The 24777-nt window shown below is 34.8% G+C and overlaps 1 protein-coding gene across 1 annotated transcript in view; it reads right to left on the bottom strand.

The window, feature by feature from the left end:
• The window catches only part of LOC149939355 (ATP-binding cassette sub-family C member 3-like), a 47193-nt gene that overhangs the window by 5046 nt on the left and 17370 nt on the right, over window positions 1–24777 (bottom strand). Inside the window, exons 8-20 of the mRNA XM_090179143.1 lie at window positions 24015–24269; window positions 23454–23657; window positions 18132–18278; window positions 17965–18067; window positions 17715–17906; window positions 17406–17482; window positions 16738–16914; window positions 15824–15991; window positions 14512–14735; window positions 7067–7184; window positions 5954–6484; window positions 5091–5290; window positions 2474–2600 (exon numbers count right to left, since the gene is read on the bottom strand). Of these exons, the coding sequence (XP_090035269.1) occupies window positions 2474–2600; window positions 5091–5290; window positions 5954–6484; window positions 7067–7184; window positions 14512–14735; window positions 15824–15991; window positions 16738–16914; window positions 17406–17482; window positions 17715–17906; window positions 17965–18067; window positions 18132–18278; window positions 23454–23657; window positions 24015–24269 (2523 nt within the window). The remainder of the gene's footprint in view (window positions 1–2473; window positions 2601–5090; window positions 5291–5953; window positions 6485–7066; window positions 7185–14511; window positions 14736–15823; window positions 15992–16737; window positions 16915–17405; window positions 17483–17714; window positions 17907–17964; window positions 18068–18131; window positions 18279–23453; window positions 23658–24014; window positions 24270–24777) is intronic.

Below are 24777 nucleotides of genomic sequence, written 5' to 3'. Positions count from 1 at the left end.
AACAGCCGGTCTCTATTTATTCAAGACTTTGAGTGTAAATAGTGATACCTCAGACGGTGGCTCTTTGCCACTGAAAATTGGGTGGTAAAAAACAACGATGCAAATCGTTAATTTTTCAAATCTAAGTTGTTATAAATTATGAATGAATTGTACTTATTTTAATAGATTATATAAATTTAAAAACTAAACGAGTTATACAGGGTGTTTGAAATTATCGATACCAGCGTTATTCGCAAAAACTATGTATTGTAGAGGTACAAAATTTTCGAGAGGAATTCGATGACTAGGAATCGTTTGAAATTTAGTTTTAACGAAAATCAGGGTATTTTTCGTGGTTTTAAAAATACCAATTTCATCGGTAGGTTGCAGACAAATATTCTTCAATAAGAAAGTGAAATTGCAGACCCTAAGAGGTTAGAATAAACTAGCTAAGGTTAAATTCTGCCAATTATTCACTGAAATATGAGGTCAGGAAAAACAAATGGACCGTTGGATGCAATAGCTTTTTACTCTATTTATTTTAATCGAAATTTTGCCAAAATGTTTGTATGTTGGAATTCAACACTTGGAATTTCCAAAAACAAAATAACTTTACAAATGTGCTTTAATTAAACCACCGTCCGCTGCGATGCACATCTGGGCCAGGTAAAAACGATTTTGAAAAGAGTCTTGGATCATTTCGGAAGTGACAAGACGACATGCTTCTACAAATCTAACGCTTAGCTCTTAAACAAAGGCCACAGGCGTACGGTATACGCCGTCTTTAACGAAGACTCGCAAGAAAAAATCCAGAACTGTGAAGTCTGGGAGTCTAGGAGGCCAACAAACAGGACCATTCCTTCCCATCCATCAATTTTCGAATTCGTTGTTGAGGTTCTTCATGACATCACGGTGCTGGTGAGCTGACGCTCCGTCATGCGGAAACCAAGGGCACTCATTGGAAATAAGCATAAGACGCCGAAAATTCCAAATTTCGTCAGCCATGATATTAAGCCATTTGCAGAATTTGTATCAGCGCATCATTTCTCCTTTGTTTATAGCTTGATGGAGAGTAACTCAGTAAGGATGATAATGGTGAATGTTTAGAACGCTCCCGATGAAGCTATTTGCAACAACCAGGTCATTGCTCGCAACTCTGACGCTCGATCGAAGATATGCAACGAAATAGGCAAGGTTAACGTCTTCCAAGTCAAAGTTGTTTCGGCCTTGTGCAGGATCCGTCGGATTGTTGTTGACAAAATTGTATCAGTCCCTTAGGACTTTGAGGACAGTTGTGAGACTAGGGCTACAATTGTTAAAAAGATTTCTTAATAAATGGCTTATTGTTCGGGCGTTCCGATTACTTACACCGAGAAATAGCTCAAGCATATGGGTGCGGTGAACCATATTATATATCGAGGCATGTTTAACTTAAATTGATCATTTCAAATAATGATTTTATTTCGAAGAAGTACACCTATAATTTCCGAATGGCAATTTTTTAAGGGTCAAAGTTAGTAAAAAAAGATGACTACGCTTATTCTTCATTTAAATTTAAAATGTTTTTCTTTGGAAATTCCCAGTGGTCAATTCCAACATAAAAACATTTTTGCCAATTTTTGATTAAATAAATGGAACAAAAGCTATTGGCTCCTACGACCAGCTAGTTTTTTATGACCTCATATTTCATAGAAAATAAGGCCAATTTTAAGAAAACCAAACCTTTTATAGCCTGATCTTTCAATTTCTCATTGAATCTTTTTGTCTGCAACCTACTGATGAAAAATAACTTTTTCCAAAACCATGAAAAATGCATTGATTTTCGAGACAGTGAAAATTTTAAACGATTACTAGTCATTGAATACTTTCTGAAGATTTCGTAATTCAACAATACACAGTTTTGGCGAAAACCGCTGTATCGATCAATTTCAAACACCCCGAATATTTTTTTCAGTTTCCAGTTAAAAAATATTATTTTGTGACGTTAAAGAGTAACAGAAGCAAATTAAGCAATATGCTTTGAGAATTTATCAAACTAGCAACTGTAAATTTTCGGTAATATCTGTAGTTTGGAAATAAAATCATGTTTTAACCCATTAACCTTTAGTTGGTCAGAAAGTGTAATAAAGTGATATCTAATAAATACGAGTATAAAGTTTTAAAGAGTTAATCCAGGATCATTGTTAAGCGTGTAAGATCATAAACGTCGAATTCCTTTTACACGTATATCGTTTGAAAGCATTTTTGTACGTGCTTCTTAATAGCTTGTATTATAGATGTACTCTATAGTAACGCTAATAAAACAAACAAATATTCCATTTGACTCTTAACAATTTTAAAAATATTATAAAGACGAAGCATGGAACATCATCTTAAATATTCAGTTCACCAGCTATAGCAATATTCTCAAATATTATGAAATATTTAAATTTCGGTAAAACCATATAAATAGTTTTTTTTATCAAATTCGAGTACCTATGATTCCGTTCCTTACCATAGTGGTAGTGTACAAAATGTAACCAACGGTGCCTGGAGAAAGAGAACCCTTGCCGAGCACTGTACAAAGAGAAGCGACGAAAAGAATTACACTTCCTAGAATTTGAACTCTTATTGACAACCATCTGGAAATTAAAGTATTTCGGAAGTACAAGGTCAATGTAGAACAAAAATGCAAAATAACTAGATAAATATTTCCATATTTCATGATGTGATGTATACGTCTATTTTTGACTTACGCTTAGTAGGAACCTTAATTGGGCTTTCAATAAATAAAACTTACACATAATACATTATTTCGTATCTCGTAAGTTTAATTTAAAAAAGGGCATGATTTCTCAAAACTAATTATTTCTGTTAAGTTAAAAACTTTTGAAATTGTCCATGTTGAAAATTTATTAAACGTTATATTTATATATTTGCATTTTAACTTAATTTTATTTAGCTATGGTTTGACAAAATAATTAGTGAACCTTATTGAAATTCTAAATTATTTTTATTTGGCTATTTTATAGTTTTTGTTTTAGGTTTTTTATCTTCAAAACCCTTAATCGAATTCAAATTCTTCAAAATATTTAAAATTCCCATTTTTAGCTCTCATGAATTGAAATATTTTCAACTCACTCGGTCACACCAAATAGAGCGAGTCCATTGTCCCGACTCCCTTTATATAGGGGCACCTCGGATGACGCTACCGGCCTCCAAGCTAATTGGCTGGAGAAAAAAGCCCGCCAAGAAATCTTTGCGGACTCTCTGTGGTGCAATAGTAAGCGTCACCGTAAACTTTACCCCGCTCCTAATCCTTCGGGTTAGAGTTCACCACATACGGAGAATTCCGAAGGTGAAGAAACAGTAGCGGCGCTAAGGTTTTTTCACAGGTGGGCTAATTATTTTGCGGCCCCTAGGAATTTTGTGGGCTTTACAACTTTAGTGACCCCTTATAAATTTTCCAGGAAGCGAGAAGAGCAAGGTCGTTTTCTTGGTGCGGCTCTCGTCGCGTTTACTAGACCCCTTATGACCTTGTATCCAACCTGGAGGGGACACTTGCATGCCCGGGGTATTTCCGTAAATTCCCTTTCTTTTCTTTCTATTGTCCATTCAACTTTCTCTCAATTTCCGCTCCCTTCCTCCCGAATCTATCTGTTTATGGTCTACTATCTTATTGACTAAACAAATTAATTTTGAAATTTTTTCCAGAAAAACTTTTCTTGGCAATAAAACAAATTTCTAGAGATAACGAAAATTCATAAATTTAAATATGTGGCCTCTTAAATTTTTAATTATAAATATGTGGCCCCTTTCAGAAATGCAGGGGGGCTAAAGCCCACTTCAGCCCACCCTTAGCGCCGCTACTGTGGAGAAAGCGAGCCCGGTTAAGACATCCCTACCTTCCTCAGCAACATGAATTAATTCATATTCAACAATGGATGTAGAACAGTAAGTCATATAACTGGTACCATTATTATTAAAAAAAAGGGTTATACTTTCTGCCGATTTACGTCACAGCGACTATTTAAACGAGCCAATCGGAGGTGAAAGTAAATGACGCAAGAAATCCAGCTTGAGCTCTGGAGTTACAGTGAGTCAATTTTGGGTCCATGTTGGCGTTTCGTTTTTCATTAATTGTGGTTTAAAAAATACTTTTAAAATGTCCGTTTCTACCAATATGACTAGTTCAAAAGTGAATCTTTTGAAAGCCATACTTTCCACCTCTTGTGATAATTTTAAGAATATATCATTAGTTCATTAAAGTAACGTTTTGGACCTAGGCTTAGGATCATTTGAAATCAGGTTTAAAATTTTTTATATCTTTGACTACAGCTAGGAATTATATTTGAATTTAGAAAATACCATTTTCAATTTAGTCAAAATACTTGATTGATAAGTATCACAGTCAAGACTTGGTTTCTCATCAACTTCTGTTAACAAACGTAAGCCAAAATGGTCTAGATGTTTGAGCCTTTGTGGTTTCAAAATTATTTCCTCCTGATCAAGGGCTAACCTAGCAATAACTTTTTGGGTTATTTCTTTACTAGGCTTAATTTATTTTAGTATAAACTAAAACCAATTTCACGCGCAACTTTCACGTTTTTCTTACACCTTATTGCTCTTATCAAACGAACTCAAAATATTTATGGACGCAAAATGTTTGGCAGACGACTGTATCCGGGGTTTAAAAGCTAAGCCCTTTTTCGAACGTGACCCCCAGTATCATATGAGATCTATATTCATGGTTGATTATGAATAAATTCATTCCAGCAGCGATGGTCAAAAACAATAAGATAACTCTCTGAAGTAAAGGGAAAGGCTGTTAGGGACAAAGCCTACATTGTCAAATGAAAATGTGGGCCTTAAAAGCCTCTCCATGAATAATTAAATGCACAAAAGCTTTATAAAAGTTGGAAGCAATTATTGCATTAGCTTTTATTGTATCCTGTTTTATTTTTGTTGAGGGTTTTTTGATTGCCGAAAATGGGGAGATTATCATTTCTTATTAATGAATCATTTATGGGCTTTGTACATCCCAGATTATAGTAATAAACGTTTCAAATTTTGATGGCGATAAAATCAGTTTGTTGTACTAATATATGTAAATATTTTTAAAAACAACTAACCGTGAAGCAATTTGCAAGTGGTAGTTAACAGATTCACTCTTGTCGATCAATGAAAACGCTTTACGCGTAAAAATATCAGTCGCTCCTAAGGATCGAATGACGGTTGATCCACTCAGAGAGTCGGAGAAATGGGTAAACAAAGGAGATGTAGTTGTTGTGGCTAGACTTTTTAGTTGACGATTAGTTCGCAAATAAATATTCTGAAACAAATTATTATTTGAAATAAAGCTCAAGACATTTTTAAAGCTTTGTTAAAATGTTATTATCTGATAACACCTAGATTTTATTAACGGTATCTGATGAGCCTTTTTTTAAATATCTGTCGATAACAGTAATCTTAATATAAAGATATCAAAAAATTATATAGTTTTATTTAACCAAATCTATGACAATATAAGAAAAAAAACTTAACGTTTACTATACGTAAGAAAGGTTTTTAAAAACATTGCTGAAGCCAAAAAACTTTAACTTAATGTTTTTATTATCCCAATAAGACTACAATCTGTAAAAGAGGGCTGTCTGATTAACCGATTTTGTGAATTCAGAAGCAGATTAGTTATTATCTTTCTATGAATCTGACAGATTTTATCTGTTCAGATACGATAACTGGGGGTGAATATGTTTCCTCGGCAGTGTTTAATGGAGAAAAAAATATATATCTTAACAGTTAAAAATGGGATGCATTGGCGAAATATTAATTTATTTATTCGTGGATTCGAAATTATTACTGGGTGGCTTTATTGTTACTTTCAAACTTCAGCCCCTCCCAAAAACGCCCAAAATGTAGATACTAGTAAAATCATTGAAACATGGTCTTCAAATTCATAAAATATTCTTTAAAATAAAATTTATATTATATTTACCTGAATTATGAAAAAGAGAATGGAAATTACCGCCATTGCCAAAAGAAATAATGGTACTTCCCAAATTATCGCAATTATAGTAGCGATCAGTCTTGTGATGGAGTGCAGGAAAGTCATAAGGTTAAAAGGAATAATTTGATCCGCTTCTTGCATGTCTTTTGAGAATCGATTGATAATCCGTCCAACAGGTGTCGTGTCGAAAAATGATAAAGGAGATCGCAGCACGTTGAGCAACATATTAGAATGAATTTTAATAGCCGCTCTCAAAAATCCCCAAACTAGCACTCCAAACGCAAAGAACATTAGTGTTGATTGCAGAATGGTGAAGCCACCCAACTCTAGAACTCTCATATTTGATGACTGGGCATTGGTTGTATTGCTGGATGGGTTAACTGCCTCATCACTCCAAAGTAACAACCAATTATTTGAAAGAACAAAAACGACTTGATAGAGAGCGTAGTTGGTTATTATTATAAAACACCAATTGTATCCGACAACGTTTGCGCACTCCCGAAAAACTGGAAGAAAAACCTGTAAAATAATCCACAAATTAAATTCCTTATGTTTAAGGAATGTGTGTTTTCAATTTACATTTAGGGCTGTATTAGGAGAAGTATCAAATTAGTGAGGTAAAGTAAACTGATGTTTTATAATTCAAAATAAAACTACAGCGGAAGATCTTTTCGTTGATAGATGGTTTCGAAAAAATAAAATTGTGAGTTACTTCTGGTTATATAAAAGGTTTATTTTTTACTAGATTAGATAAAAACGTTATTATTTATCTCACAATTAGATACGATAATTCTAATTTTAAAGCCGATAGTTCAAAAATTTCAGAGAACTTAATCACAATGTTTAATTATTTCGATATTAAATCAAAGAAGGAAAGGCATAATACATTTTCTTTTAAAAACGTGAATTAAAGAGGGAATAATTTACTAAATAATAATATAAATATTTTTATTTGTTTAAATATAAGAGATTATTTCTTGTAAGTATGCTTCCTTGTTTGATAGGCACCTGGGAAAATTTAAATATTACGAGATTGGGCAATCATAAAAGGGAAACAGTTTATCTTTCAAGCACAAAATATATTTTTCGAAAACGTTTTACCGATTTGTGGATATTTTTTTCTTTCTGAATAATTGTCTTTCCTTTTACTTTCTTGGGTTTTTTCGCTGTGGTTGATTCCAAAACCACTTCTGTTTCCTCGTTTCGAGGGATTTCCTTCCTGTGTAAAAAGAGCGTTTCGTTATTACGCTCAATTAAACATATTTCTATATACAATCTTGGTTAATAAATATATATATTGAAAAAACAATGAAGAATTGGTATATTAGGAAAAGTTTCAGTATTCAAACTTCAACTCTAGCGACCAAGAAGTAATGTGATTAAAGAAAACCCTCAAATTTACTTTTAAATATTCCGCTTGGTTTATTTTTATGTTTTCTGACTGTATCATCACATAGTTCATTTCGCTTTAAAGGCAACGCATGATGTAAAACTATCACGTGAAATTGTATCTTAAATAATTATAAATCCCTTTAAACGAGCTATTGGCAACTGCAACGACCTCTTGGCTGTAAAACGGAATTAATTAAAATTAAAACCTCAACTAATGAATTACTTAAGGCTTCTTGTGCATAAAAAACAAAGGACTTTATTGCACAATATTAAAAAAAACGTACTTTAGTTTCGGCTTATTAAAGCCATCATCATTTTGTTCCTCGGATGATGGCCTAAAATATGAATTAATTAAAGTAAAGGACATCGCACTTCTTCTATGGGATTTGGCTTTCGACAGATTTTTTTCAAAATGAAACATGTTGCTAAGCTTGATCAAAGGAGCAAAATTGTCTATTGCCATTTTTCCCTAGCTCCCATAGTTTGTCCAGTATCAGCGGTCAAAAGTGGACAAAACTTAGTATAGTCTATTTGTTAAAAGGAGTCACGGCCCATCGCTTTGCCATGGCCAACTTCGCGCGCTCACTACGCTCGCACCAGGCGGCCTACCCAAAAGATCAAAAATATCGAAATTCGTTCTTTGCCGCTACGGAGGCGCTGGAGCCACCTCCGGACCTAACTATTAGCATAGAATCGAATGGAACGATTATGGTTTTTCGTTACTTTAAGGAATTTATTGAAAACTATTCGATATATTCGTCGATGTCAGAGGTAGAATAAACCTTTTTCCATGATTTACAACCCTTTTCAAAATTTTCTAATTCATTTTTCCCGCCGAGATCGACTATTTCCAAAAGTGCCACCGCTCAGGCGTCAGTGAAAATCACGTGTTTAGAATGGAATGTAAACAAACCGACATGTGGAATTTTTCATCAAACGTTTTGGTTTGGATTTTAAACTATTTGATGGCAAGTAGATAAACAATTAAACTGATATTTAAAGTGATGCAACTAAAATTTTAGCGTAATGAGCATAAAAAATACTTTTAATATTTTTATGAAATAATTTGTTTGACGTAAAAGTTAATAATTGCATTTTTTCATTAAATTTTAGAGACATATATAGTTGGAATAATAGTGATAATGAACAAAACACGAATGAACATTGGTAAAAAAAGTATGAATACTGGTAGATATGAATGAACGCTGGTAAATATGATTATATGAATACTGGTAATTATGAATGGTAGATATGAAAGAATTCTGGAAAACAATGAAGTATCACTGGTGAATGGTGATCAAAATATGAAAATCCATAATGAAGTTTTCTCGATTGAGGTTTGTAAACTAGTTCCTTTACTTTCTCAAATCAAATTGTCCTAGTTATGTTATCAACTACCGGTGGTATTATTTTGTCACAGATAAATTTGGCAGATATCAAGACATGAGGGACATTAAAATTGCAATGCAAAATGCGACACCTGGCAAGTTTCGGCAACACGGGAGATTCAATATTTTCGCTAATTCTTGCTGATTCTCGAAAATAAGGAAGTGTTGCCACAATGAAACATTACAAAATCCTTATTTGGGTAACTTATACCTCCTCTGTCGGATGTTTTAATAAAGTCTAAAAGTGTTGAATTTGAGAAGGGTCCGGAAATGCACTCGAGACACAAGTTACAAAATTCAGCTTGCTCCATTTTCTGTACCACAAAACCAGCTACGTAAGCCAAACTTGCCAATTTTAAAGTGGTTCGTTGCGTGTCAGGCTCTGTACTCAACGCATTTGGTATCATATAAGTTGGATACTGTATAGCCACTCTAATCTAGAAGGTTGGGTAACTTGCCTTCGGAGGCCTTAGAGCGAACTATACAATAACTATCCTATTATAATAAGATACTAATATTTCTTAGATATTCCCACCAAGGGAAGAGAATGCAACCTGGCAGCCACTGGGGGAAAACTACAACTGACTAGCAAGCTAGCTGGGAGTTAACCACTCCCATACTAGTTTCTGACTGCTACTAACCACTGACTCTACAGCTCTTAAAAGCCCTATCTCTCTCTCTGCTACCTCCTTTTATACCAACTCCCACACTGGTGCCACCACCCGCGCCCTTGGGAGTTACGCCTAATAAGATAAGGGTTTGCCTCTTTGGCCTACTAGCAATATGACTGCCACTGACCAGGTTGGCTACAACTGTGGGAATACTGTAGGTATTGCCGTTTTTTCCAGCGTTCATAATTTAAGACCTTTACGGTAATCTGTTTCACAAAAATGTAAACTACATACAACGCTCAATTCTGATCTGTCATTTATTTGAAAATTATCCCGAGAGATATTTTCAAGCCACATGCCTTTCAACGCCCCATCAGAAGGAAACTCGTGTTTTGCCTTTTACAGATGGGTCATAGGGAACGCAACTCGAAGACATTTTTGGGTAATTTATACAAAAATTATTGATATGTAACAACTTTAAATAATAATTGAAAAATGAAATAAATATCTTTTTACATAAATCTAATATCATTCAGCATTAAGTAATTATCAAGTGTTCGAATTTCCCGCCGCGAAAATTGTTTAAAAGACAACAAATCTAAAATCCAACAAGGCTTAACTATTCATACAAACTATTTAAAAATTACCTAAGTAATGAAGTATTTGGAGGGTTATTTATGGAAATTGAACTTTTAAGTTATAACCTAAGTAAAAAATAAATACAATTTTCTGATATTTAAATAATTTCCAGTACTCTGTACTCATTATGGTCAAGTTTCGCGCCATAGAAAACCATGTTATTTATATCGTAAAAGGAGCCGACTTTAAGGTCCGGAAGTAGCGCACCCGACGGCCGTCGAAGACACTAAAAACCAAACTTTTATTTCGCGCCAATACATGGATTTGAAATTCTTTGGATAGGCCGCCTGGTGCGAGCGTAGTGAGTGCGCGAAGTTGGCCACGGCTTAGCGCTCTATGTTTGCGCGTCGCTAGTTCGGGCTCACTATCAATAGAGTTTTCTTGCCAAGATTTTTACACCTCTACTTCATTATTTCTTTTCTCGCAACTTATTATTCGATGAATTTTCGTACGTGGAATTATTTATTTTTCAATATTTTATGAGCAATAATAAAATAAAATAAATACTAAAGAAATCAGAATATATATGATTATTGATTAACCGTTTCGTTGAATCCCACATTCAACACTCGCTCATAGGTAAGAAACAGTCACTCAACAACACATCAAACACTTATTTATCGATACAGCACATACTCGGTTAAAGTCACGGTCACACGACAGTTAAGACTCAAAACTTAACTATTTATCTACTAAGTTCGTTCATCGTGCGATGAAAACGTCGTACGAACAGAACGAAACCAAATACGACGCTCGGTTTTGGGAAGCACCCGGAATTTCGGCAAGAAAACTCTATTGATAGTGAGCTCGGACAAGCGACGGGCAAACATAGAGCGCTAAGCGATGGGCCGAGATTTCTTTTAACAAATAGACTACACTAAGTTTCGTCCACTTTTGACCGCTGCTACTGGCTAAACTATAGAAGCTAGGAAAAGATGGCAATGGACAATTTTGCTCCTTTGATCAAGCCCAACAACATGTTTCAATTTGAAAAAAATCGGTCGAAAGCCAAATTCCATAGAAGAAGTGCGATGTCCTTCATGAAAACTGCTGCAATTTGTGGTTTAATCATCTTTAGAAATTGTCGGATTTCATTTAGCTTTCTTTCCAATTATATTAGCCAATACTGTTAGTACATAACGCTTGCATCAGTGGGGTTTTACTTAGGTCGGTATTTGGCCAAATGTTTTTCAAATGAGTCGAACGCCACTGGCAACGTCCTGTTACATAGAATTCGGACATCCCCCAGGCGTAGCAGCATTTTAAAACATCATCGACGTGCGTTCCAAAGGCGTGGTTTTAGGGAAACAATGAGAAACGGGACGATTTGATGGTTTGGGTGGAAGGAGCTTAATGATCAATCGTGAGGGGGATTGGAAGCCCCGCTAAAAGTCGGCTCAACGTAGTCCTTATCCGATAATAAAAATAACTCTTTCAGATAAAGATTTAAACAAGTCGGCCCAGGCCGTAATATTAAACCCACATCAATGTATTCGAGTGGGCAAACCCATACACCCTTAGTAGACACAGGTAGGCAAACTAATACAAAAGCTGTTGAGGCTACGTGATTTATTATCGTTTGATATATAAATTGCCACCCTAAGTTAAAGAGTGGATGCCGCCCACCATCAGCTGACCCGGGTGGGCAAACTAATAAAAAAGCTGTTGAGCCCATGTGATTTCCTATTGTTTGATATAAAATTCACCATCCTATGTTAAAGAGTGGCCACCGCCCACCCTCAGGATACCCGGGTGGCCAAACCAATACAAAAGCTGTTGAGGCTATTTGATTTAATATCGTTAGATAGATGGAAATTATCAAAGGTGAAACAGGTAAGCAAAACACGACAAACAAAATTATTTTAAATTATTGAAATTAGTGGAAATATGATATAAAGAAATTCTTAAACTGGGATTAAAATGGGTTTATTTTATGAAATTTATATCAAACATTTGGGTAGTTAAGGCACCAAAAGTCATGTAAATTCGGAAATTATAAAAAAAAACCCTCCATTAATGTAATTTTGCAGAACATAAATCAATAGAATATGTCCTTCTCGAATTTTATATTATCTCGGTGATTAAATTGGTATTTTCTTAGAGCTGATATTTAACATGGATTATCAACAACTGCATGAATCATATTATTGCAAAAATGTATTTATGTACTAAGAATATGGCAAGACGGAGATTCTGTCCCTATGGTAGCATACTTTGCAGCTTAAGGGCCTGTTGCAAAATCAATAGCCAAAGTGCTAGCCCATTGATTTTAACATGTGCGATTCTAGCAAAGCAGACTTTTGCAACAGGCCCTAAGTTTGACTGCTTTGGATTTTTTGGTCCCACTCTTTCACGTAGACGCGAGCGTAGACGATTCCAATCTTTTACTTTTATTGTTCTATCGAATGAGACCGACTTTTTTGCGGTAACTCTCCCTTTAAGGGGGTTGGTCGGAGGGGGCGGAAATTAACGGCACTGCGTACGCGTCAAAGAGTTCTATCAAATAAGACCAACTGTTTTTTTCGGTCACTCTCCCTTTAATAAGAAAGTGCCACACTTATTTATTACTTCTGACCGTACACGGTTTCGATAAGAAAGTGCCACACTTATTTATTACTTCTGACCATACACGGTTTCGATAAGAAAGTGCCACACTTATTTATTACTTCTGACCATACACGGTTTCGATAAGAAAGTGCCACACTTATTTATTACTTCTGACCATACACGGTTTCGATTAGAAAGTGCCACACTTATTTATTACTTCTGACCATACACCGTTTCGATAAGAAAATGCCACACTTATTTATTACTTCTGACCATACACGGTTTCGGTAAGAAAGTGCCACACTTATTTATTACTTCTGACCATACACCGTTTCGATTAGAAAATGCCACACTTATTTATTACTTCTCACCATACGCGGTTTCGATAAGAATTAAGTGCCTTACTTATTTGTTACTTCTGACCATACACGGTTTCGATAAGAAAGTGCCACACTTATTTTTTACTTCTGACCTTTGCGAGTGCTACGGGGTGACTGATTTCCAGTTTTCTCTCTTTCAGAGAGGTTACCCGTAGACCTCTCTGAAATCAGAGAGCATGTAATATTATATGCTCTCTGCTGCAATGTCGAACGGATCTATCTCTCCCGCCTTTACGGGCACTACTAGTTAACAATCTACTTGTACCGCTATTGAGTAAACGCAAAATTTTGTTCGCCCCCAATGGAAGAAATGCGCCCCCTACCGTGTCGTCGCTTTCCACGCCAAACAAACTAACAAACACTTAACGACATTCCGTCCATAGCAATAGTTCCACTTCGATATATATATATATATCGATGTGGAACTAAAAATGAGCTTTCCCGAAGCTTACCCTAAGAGCCGCTACTGATAAAAGTGGCCACTTAATAAGCTAAAACGCCTTCGTCAATAGATGGGTACCCTTTTTAAGTTTTAATCGCATCAAATATATATGCAGGGTAGTTAAAACAAGCCTTAACCAAGCTGTTAAGTTCAGAACGTGAGTGTGGGGTGATAAAATATATTATAACTACCACAATTTGGCAATACTGAAGCAAATAGTAATATTTGCAGCAGGTCAAAACTACATTGAAACTACTTATACTCTCGAAAGCCAGGCAGTGCGTTCAACGAGAAATTACCATCGCACATTATAAAAAAAAAGGAAAATTTGAGACAAAACCGGAAATATCAGTTGAAGATCAGATATCAGTATTACAGAGAGCAGAGATCTCTTGATGTTTGAACGTCAACGCCGAAGTAACGTGGTCATACTGCACGCTTTTATTGACGCCTTTTATGTCGCTGTCGAAACCTTTATAATTTGAGGTTGATGCTATATGTGACAAGTAGTATAATATTTTTAGTGTTTGAATAAAGTCTTAATATAACCATAATTTTCAGCTCAAGAAATCGAGAGATAATAGGTTGCTCTTTTTAGAATAATTTAAACTCAACCAGAGACAGATTTACAGTAAACCAGGGTAAAAAACTAACTTTTATTTTTCTAAGTAACTCTTAGAGTCTTACATCAGGCGCGGTTAAGTATTAGTTAAACACATTTTTATTTTCTTCATGTACCAGGGTTTAAGTAATAATTCTTATATGTGTTAAAATTCTCTTGGGACCGTATTCGTTTACTTTAGCAGCTCAACTGAAAGCACACTTAACCGATTTTAAGGAATTTAATATCACCGACTTCCGACTTTTCTTTCAAATTTCTAGAGCTATTATCTCAATATCTCAGTTGACCGCCATTTTGGAATGGAAGGTTCTGCACATGGAAACTAACCACCCATTTATCTGAAAATCACATTTTATCGTTGTCCCTAAAAATCGTATTTGAATGTGGTGTTTTGGACACCTAACTAACTACGTAATATATATATAAATACTGCTTCGGCATAACTGATAAAACGGATTTCGTTTTAAAATTAATTCTTCAGATTTAAATTTTATTAGACAAGGAATGAAATTCACTTAACATTACCATTTCGGTGTGTAGAGAGGACGAGCTAGCAGATCTTCCTTTTCTGTCTGGTTTGTATTAAAATCTTCATCGTTGGCAAATTCAGTGAGGAAATCTTTGAAATCGCTGTCTTTGGACCAAATCTCTTGGTACGTTCCACTTTCAGAGATCATTCCGTCTTTGATCACGTATATCATGTCCACTTCACGAAGAACCGCCACATTGTGCGTCACCAACACTCTGGTCTTCAATAACGAGATAATACATCGACATTATTCAGATAACTATGATCAACTTTAAAATTTGAAAGGTTTTACCTGCCATGGCTTTAGAATTTAAAATAAAATAAAATAACGTAATAAAAAGACTGGATACTTCATGGCTAAAATTTATATATTTTTATTTACCTGGGCGAGCTGCGGACCGTGGTCCCTTTTCAAGCCGAGGATTACAAATGTAAATAAAAATATATAAATTTTAGCCATGAAGTATCCAGTCTTTTTATTACGTAATTTTATTTTATTTTATATGATCAACTTTGTTGTCTTTTAACAATGCTACTTATATCACTTCAATGAGAGTGATTGAGAAAAAAGGAATGCTTTAAAAATTGAAAGTAAAAGAGATTGAGATGAGTTTAATAAAAGATGAATTAAAGTTAGTGCAGTGTAAGAGAGTACATTTATTTACTCGAGATGGCATAAAAATTTGTAAAGAAATAATTGTTGCAATTAGGAGATGATTTTAATTAATGATATGCGAGGACCGCTGATGAGATAATTAAGTTGACGATATAAAGAATATTGGGTGAAGATTTTACAAAAAAAAGAAACTAGCTATAAAAAGATGATTTTCATAAAAGTATTTTGTACCAATGCTTTAGATTCTCATCGTAGACAATAGCATACGAAGGCAAAACGATAGGTAACACGCTAACAGTAAAAGTTTAAAGGCACCAGGTTAACGTGATGGTCGTTTTTCTGTTAGTTATAGAATCTGAGAGAAAACGGGATGAGCTAAGGAGAAGAGACTCGTAATTTTTACATACTAATTTTATCCTATGAATATATTTATTATTCTTCTTAAATGAAAACACTTAATTGGAAAGGAAAGTTGTATATTAAAGTTTAATGAATAGAGAGCAGATTAAAAAAGGTTAGTTGAGGATGGTGATGGAGTAAGAAATTTGAGAACTAAAGGCAGTAAAAGTCGCTAGTTGACCTAAGCCACGGGTACTGCTTGGGGTATTAGCCTAGCTGATAAATAATGATAATATTAATATAATTATTATTATTAATTAATAAAACAACTATTTTGAAACGAACTTGATCACCTTATGTTGGAGTAGTCCGTTTCGCCCAATCACTTTGTTGAAGATATGTTTACCAGTATGAGCGTCAACTGCACCCAAAGGATCGTCCAAAAGATAAACGTCTCTGTCTAAATAAATAGCCCTGGCCAAGCTGACTCGTTGCTTCTGACCACCGCTCAAATTTATTCCCTGCAGTGAAAGAAGAAAAAGTTTGGCATACATCATAAATTTCTAGTTTCACAGAGCAAGCGCCAAATAAACTACAGCTATGGTAAACTATGTACGTTCAATGTTGTAAATGCTGATTATTAAGAGTTATATCAAATGCGTTGATAATTATCCATAATGATAAAGTTGGTTTCAGGAACACATTTCAATAAAGGTTTTCACTACCATTTGTTTATTTTAATTTTTTTCAGCTTTAAAGATGAAATCTTCAAAATATCATTCCAATAAAATGAAGTGTTGTGAACTCATTGACCGAATCATTTAATTTTACCTCCAAGTGTGGGCATAAATTTTGTTTCTTTACAAAAACAATTATATTTACATTCCGAACTCTAAAATATCGGCTTTTCTAATTTGCAACCAAAATTCGACAACGCTCTCGCGTCCGTTGAAATCCAACTTTAGATAACTATCTAAATTATAATTAGGAGATGTCCGCTGTAAAGCGACCACCATGCAATATAATTGTGAATAATTTCACTATAAATTGCAATGGACTTCTCATATAGGACACCCCTGATGTATTTTACCTTGATGTTGATAAAAACTTATTGTTTAACTTATATTTGTTGATTTTGTAAAATATAAATATGAACCCGTTGGTGCAAGTACTACAATCTCGAGACACAAAGCTGTCTTTTACAGTGTCTTTTACTTGAAAAAAGGTTGCAACCACTTCCTTATTTCCTACATACAATCCCATTTACCTTTTCACCAATTTCTGTCTCATCGTAGGCTGGTAAAATGTCAATATCATCATCCAAAGCACATGCTTCTATGATCCTTTCGTACAGGGCTCGGTCCATTGCTTGATAGAATATGACGTTGCTTTTGAGAGTTGTGTTTTGAATCCACGCTTGTTGAGGAACGTAAGCCAATGAACCCTATTTAATTAACATTCGGATTTCACAATATTTATTAAATGGGTACCGACGGTTGATCAATGCCAATTCGTATGTCGTTAGTCATTTGTCGTACTAGCTTTGTGGAGAGATACGGATCTATTCCAGTAATTGGTGTATTAAATGAATTATGTCAGTGATCACTGATTAAGCATTAATAAAGGCTGTATTTGGTGGACGAATAGCTTCTGCGAAAAACATGCTATCTTTCATTAATCATTTTCATTCTTGAAGTATTTATTTAGAGAAATCATTTAATCTTCCGTATGAAAAGTAAGTTGCCCATTTTAAGGATACAGCTATTTATTTCCTTTCAAGTGTCCCTTTTTCGATGATCAACATCGTTTTCCTTTGAAACGGTCAGAATTCGAACTTTGGGTAATAAAGATTTTTTGCACATTACGTATTTCGATCCTTGCAGAACTTTTGGTTACGTCTCGCATTTGCTTTTCATAAGTAAACTAAAAACACACATGATTGTCAACTAGATAGCAGACATTTACGGTGGCTGATATCCGTGCATCACTAGGTGATGTGTTTTGATCATGGCCTAAAAAATTAGTGTTAAAATAAACCATTCCTTATTTGTATCCAAAATAAAAATTAATTGTTATTCTTTCATTGCTTTTTATAAGATAAGGCTAGAAATATCTTTTAAGTCATGAAAATGAGGTTTATAGGAAATCGCTATTATTGAGAAATAAGGTTATATACTTTATCTACTTTAGATTAGTAGATTTCTAGTATTTAGGTCCCGGTTATCTGTTCTAGGCCAATTTTACCCAGCTGTACTACTACTTTTCCGTTAAGCTTGTCCATTTCACCCAGAATGGCCGTGAGCAATGAAGACTTTCCAGAAGCTACTTTGCCAACGACTGCCACCAGCGCTCCTTTCGGCACTTGAAAGTTGATGTTTCTCAAGAAAGGCTCAAGGGTTTTATGCCATGAAAAAACACCGTTGACAATTTGCACAGCTATATATTCAAATTCATTAAGCATTTGAAATTTCAAATCACTAATACGCACACGTACCGTAATTGTGACCATATCCATTGTTCTGACTCTCTTTTTCAACGTACGGCGTCAGCACTTCGCCACAGAGAACTTTGTTGATTCGACCCAGAGAAACATACATCTTTGGAAGCGTTGAAAGTCATTTAATAATAAGAATTTTGCTTACCAAAAAAAGGAATAGTCACCATTGTTGTCGCATTGATCAATTCCGGTATTATAGTTAGGGGAAGACCGAGAGTTGCGAAAAGACGCATCGAAACAAAAACGGTTGTTGGAGTGAACTGTTCCGAATCTTTTAAATAAACAAATACTGCGAAACATAGAAATGATACCTGTTTAAAAAACAAACGTGAAAATGACGAGTGATGGAAATAATTACTTTAAGACTTTTAAAACAAAACGTATTAGAAAGCGAAAGAAGATGAAAAGTCGCGTCTTATTAATAAAGAGCAACCAATTGCCGGGCCATCTTAACCTAGGCTTAAGAACTCGTGATAAAAGATATCGCAAAATAACGGAAATACAGCTTAGGGATGGGAAGGGGTAACTCTCAAACGCCTCTAATAACTTTAAGCGTTCTCGAACGCCAACTACGTTCTATGGTGTCGCTTACAAAAGTACGAATTTTAAATGCTACTGTAGTGGAAATTAAAAAGAACTAACTAAAATTTATTACAATCAAGGTAAAGACATTTGGTAAAAACGGCGAAAAACGTCCTCTGTCTACCCTATTGGTGTTCGTAGTCACAGTACATTTTGCTTGCAAAAATTAAAATAAAATGATTGTTCGCATCTTTCTTTGAGTAGTTATATGACATTTTACTTGCTTAGATATAATTTAACATTTAAATAAAATAAAATTCTACAATAATTTAAGCCAAATAATTTAAAAATAAATTACGAGTTTGCAGATTTAAGAACAAGTTTCCGTAAAATACAAAATCTTTGGTTTTTTCTACACTGTCAAAAACGAAGGTTTATTAAACGACTTAAATTGCACTTCTTATTTATTTCAAACCATTAAGATACCAAAAATAGTCAAATTATTTATTTTAGACCCATTTCACTCTTAGATGTCAATACAATTCGTTTTAGGATATTGAACGGGAATGAGACCTAAAACTTATCCTTTTACATTCCCTGTGGTTAAGGTATAAAGAAGTTATGTTCCTTAAATTGAGTTATTTGAATACCTATTCGATTCCCTTAACACATGAATAAAACCACATGGAGAATAGTATTTGAATACCACGTTATTTCATTTTGGAATATTATCTTTAAAATAACACAATGCGAAATAATCCAATCACCTGGAATATTTAACGTCATGTGGTCAGATATGTGTATACCTGTGCTCTAAGCGTATCAAGACTGACAACTACGCCGGTGGTCTCATAATTATATCCTACGCCAGCGTTCACAAGCCCCGACAGTTAGAAAAATAGCCATGGGTAATATAACCCTACTACCGACATTCGCACCATCGAAGCAAGCCACTCAGCTCACCAAAAAACGCAGCAATGGGTCAACTAGCTCCCACTTCGCGGAAAGCTGGGCGAAAGAGTTTCTGCTCTAGCATAACTTGACGACACCCTACCTACGTAGATGGAAACTAAGCCATACAGATTAAGCTCCTAAATGGGAACACTCAAACCACCTCACCTGACAAATCTAGCACCGGAGATTCCGGTGTGGCTCAAAAAGGCCGAAAACAGGGTCACAGTGCTCATACGGAGACCCACCGCCATACAGCAAGCTACCAATTCCTTCGAAGTGGCACGGATGCCTGAACCCTCCTCATTAGTCTGAGCTGAAACCCATTTTCTGGGCCCGTACCTGACCGAAGTCGGAGGTGGAGATAAGTTCATTTGATCAAGGTTAAAATCTCCCAGTGTGCCACCACCCGACTACGCAGTAACCCACCAGTTATTGCACACCGTGACCCGTTAAGGGTATATGTCTATAATATTTTCACATATTATAGATCATATCATTTGATAAAGTTTTATAAAGTATCCTGAACTTTACTTTTATTTCTATTGTTAATCGAGAAAAGTAATGATAACTGAGAATAATCGCGTGGGTACTGAGCCTTTAATTCTAAAACCTTCGAAAACTTTTGAACGTTTAGAGTGGCTCTTGATGAGTTATCAGTCTGTATAATCCAGTTTTTAGCACAAACAACGAATTTAATAACTAATCATGGTTCTATTTGGGAAGACTGTACGCATATTAAGTCTTTTATATTCAGGAATTCGCGACGGCTCTATAGAAAGTCGATCTTAATTAGAGCAGATTAAACAGGGTGTCTTTTTAGCTCTGACTGGGAATTTTACTCAAAAACGATATGAGTTAGAGTTCCTTCTCAATTTATTTCCCGAGCTCTTTGCGTACCGCTATCCGCCATTGTTTTAGCGAGATTTTCGGCGGCTAGCGACTGCCGTAGACCTCTCGCAAAATAAACAGAACCACGGCCAACTTTGATTGTCGCGCCATAGCGGCCATCCCAATCGCCTAAATTTTGCAAGTATTCATTTTTCCCGCCAGGGGATATTTTGTCGTCTTTACGAACTAACATTTTTCTTTACTAACGTTGTGAATTTTGTGATCTGTGGAAAGTGGGCCCAGCTGTCCATATTAAATGTAAGTTTGTTTTTCTTTAAAATAAATTATTACTTATAATGAATGAAAAGTTAAATTTTTAAAACAAGTTCATTTTTTAAATTTCACTCTAGAGTTAAACTCTTAAATGAGATGGATATGACAACTGAAAATGGGTAACTAATTTGTTTCTCAGCTAACTTTAATTAAAGTTTGTAGACTTTTCTAGATATTGGCTTGCTTACAATCTCTCTAACCTTTTCATTGTTTGCAGAAATTGTGCGGGTTAAATTATCAATAACAGCAGGAATTAATTTTTGACACACTTTTTTGCAATTAGTTTGGCATGGTTTGGATTGTGACAAACAAATACTGGGCAAAGTTCAAGTTTTGGTAAAACACATTCCTCAATTTTAGAGAAAACTTTTGGAGAGTCACAAATGTAGGAATATGCGCTTTGTATGAAATTTACAATTGTGGAAATCACAGACACAAATGGTTGACTTGGAATTTAAATTACCTCTGTCTTGGGCTTTAATCAAATCGAGAAGAGGTGAGTTTTGACAAGGCTGGATTAGGTTTTCAATACAGTCATTACAAAACTCTTCCTTTTCCAATTGTTTCAAAACATATCCAGCTACATATGCTCTACTTGCTAGGTTCATTGTAGCCCTCTTGAGTTTCAGGATGTATTAAAAGAGCATCTAAAATTCTTAGACATTATTTTGCGATGACATCTTTATTGATGAATTGGACGGTCCTGAATCAGTCCTAGAGACAACACAGTCATCTCTGTAACTGGTTATTGAAGTTAAACTGTTAACTTCTACATTTGTTGAGCTTACTGATGATGTAATGGTACCCTTTTTAAGTATGTTTTCCATGTTGAAGACAACGGCTCTGGTATCGGGCATGTCATTTCCTCCTGACATTTGCCGGAGAATGCTGAAAAACAGCTCTATTGGGTCACTTGTCAATTTTCTCGTCAAGACATATTGAAATCCATGCTCCAATAAATATTTGATACAAAAGATAGTGGATTTAGTCGTGAACATGATAGCTTGGTAAGTTTCTTTGGCAGTACCGATTGATTTTCAACTTCTTTTACCTGCTTGAGATAATCTAGGAAAATTAATTCTAACTAAAGAAGTCTTTCATCATCCATAGAGAAAAAAGGGCATCTGTTTGGGTTCCTAGATTACGTAGCGTAATGCCTATTGCGCGAATTATGCTATTTTTGTTATTTTTAGAATATGACCTCTACTAGTACGAAATATATCTTTGAGATAGAGGTCAGACTACCTTATGGCAATTCTATATTTATGGTAGAAATGAATACTTTCATGTTCTAACTTATCAAATGATTTTTTTAAACTATGATTTTACCAATGTATTTATTTTAATTCATTAAAGTTGTATATAAACAGCATTTTTGAGAAAAAGAAATATTGCAGCCAAAACAGTACATATTAGTCCTATAAAGCCATTGTTTAATTTACTTTTAGGAAAAAAGTCGTCAACTGGTTGCAAAACTAACACATTCAAATATGGCGTTTCCGAGCCTCAACGCGTCTTCTTTAATTTTAGTACGTTAAATTATTTCATATACTGTTTATTATACTTGAATATAATAAAAAAATATTAAATTTTTACTTACTGCAGCTTATTTTGTGAAAAACGATTATGTTAATCACGAAATAACTACTTTATTGTGATTAAGTTTAAATCGCCCGCCTTTGGCTTTTTGATACAGAAGTAGAATTGCGTTCGTAAGTGGCGCCCCTAGCACTATCACTAGGAACTAATTTACTCACGTAGTTTTGCGAAAGATAGGAAACAAGCGGGATGGCCGCTATGGCGCGACAGCGAGCGACAATCAAAGTTGGCCGTGACAGAACGTATGCCCATAGAAATTAGAGAGAAGAAGTGTATTATGTATAATATGGGAACGCTTATTATCCAACTTTTCAGTAAAAATATAAAATTTTTACGTTTTTCAAATATAAAATTTTTGGCTGAAAGGCACTGTCGATAATGTACAAAAAAATAATTGAAAAGGACTAATTTCATAGTTAGCTACGGGATTATGAAAAAAAAACAAGTATCTCAAATTTTATGGCGATGGCAATCGTAACGCTTATAGAGTAAGTCAAATGTTTAGTATTCGCTATCCTGACAGAAGACGAAGCCACAACACCGTTCTTGGAGCTGTTCGAGACTTCGACCAATACGGCAACGTCAATCCCAGGTTTCGTGGACAAGGTCGTCCAAACCTCAACTTGGAAGAAATCGTTCTAGCCTTCTTTGTTGCATACCCTTGAGCAAGTATTAGAGATACAAGTGACGATTTAAGATTATCAAGGAACTACATTTGGAGAACTCACAATCGCCACTCATCCGAATCGAGCTACCCTCCACCAAGCTCTACACGAAGGAGATATGGAACGACGGTATGATTTCTACAACTGCCTTATTAACACATCTGACGAGGACACAAATTTCATCACTCATCTTCTGGTGACCAACGAGTGTTCCTTTGGGAGAGATGGCCTTTCAACCTCGAATGAAAATCTAAACTAAGGTATTCCTTTCCATCAACAACAACAATTTCGACAGAAAGTGTGGGCGGGTTCGGTCGGAGATGCTCTACTTATTTCTCGTGGGAATGGTTTGTCTACCACCATCAAGCCCAAAATTTAATTGTTCGAAATCGTGAACAATGTTCCAATTTTTATGAAAATTTGGATTTTAAAAGATCCGTTACTTTTGTAGTTTTTGAGAAAAACCTCCATTCAGAGCCAAAAAAAGACACTTTATATATTAATGTCCCTGTATAATACAAGCAGAATGCCAAAGAAACGACCGCAAATCTTGCTCTGTGAGAACATATTTAAAAATGTATTTACCAAAAATGGTGTGATGTGAAATGTTATTACGTAGATTGCTTGTAGATAGTTTAGTTTCCTTAAACAAATTATTTCTTGGTCTCTCAGTGTCTGAACCTGTTGCTGGAAGGAGATTTCCCAGGCGTAGAATTTCAATATTCGAACTCCACTCACAACTTCGTTCATTAATTGGATACGCTTATCCGAAAAAGCTTTTAGTTTTCGCTGAAAAAAAAGATTAATAAATAAAATAATTACAAGCATTTTAGCTAGGTTCATACTTGACAAACAAAAGAGCAACGCACCACAGCTTATAGTTCTAACTAGCTGAATATTAGCTTGACTTGGCTACACCAAATTTTCAATGTGAAACGCGATAAATTTTGGCGAAAACTGAACATGATTAGAAGTAAATAGTAATGATAGCGAACAATTTAAATTTTGGTGCGTTTAACGAACCAAGAAGCCTATCAAGCAAAAAAACGGCGTTTTTTTTCTAAAACTTTGTATCAGAGTCAACATCTCCAGGTTTACACGTATGACGTTGTCTTTAATTTGTGCAATTTTATATTTGCACCTCACCATTTGTTCTTTCTTCAACTTTGCGATAAATAAATTCAGAGGAAGAGAAAGACCAATGAAGACAATTCCTAATAAAGATGACACTCCGAGAAAATTCCACAAAAGCACAGTTGCGATAACGGTTGTGAGAGGTGCTGTTATAAAATAATGCGCTGCCAGGACGAAAGTCATAAAACTTTGTGAATCCACTGCCATGCAGTTCAACAGCTCTCCGGTGTTGATATTACGCCTCCCAGTGCTTGAAAGCCTCAAAGCCTAAAAAGAAACGTATATGCTTCTTGAATTAATAAATAAATTTTTTGGCAATTGGCTTTAAATCAAATGTTAACCAGAACTCGTTTCTTAGATTTGAGAGGATATTTAACATCTCCGTGCTATAATACTTACTGCTTGGTTTACTCAGTGAGCTGCCAAGACAATGCTTATTTCGAAACATCAATATTCAAAAGTAAAAAAGTGCTTAACGATTTTTATCTTAATATATAAAAATTAATGTATACATACACATATACATACTAAACATATATATATACATATCTATACATATATATATATATACATATCTATACATATATATATATATACATATCTATACATATATATGTATAGTTATGTTTATATGTAGGTATAGATATGTATGTATTTAAATATATATCCATATATATGGATGTAGATAGAATATAAACAAATAATTTTATTGTGCAATTAAACAGTTACAGAACCAGCAAGTTATTATACATTAACTATTTGTTTTTAAGCAATT

Source organism: Leiobunum rupestre, chromosome 6 (genome assembly GCF_980474605.1).
Source record: "Leiobunum rupestre chromosome 6, qqLeiRupe1.1.hap1, whole genome shotgun sequence".
NCBI classification, from domain to species: Eukaryota; Metazoa; Arthropoda; class Arachnida; order Opiliones; family Sclerosomatidae; genus Leiobunum; species Leiobunum rupestre.
The sequence above is the reverse complement of the archived record's forward strand: the minus strand, read 5'-3'. Positions and strand labels throughout refer to the sequence as shown.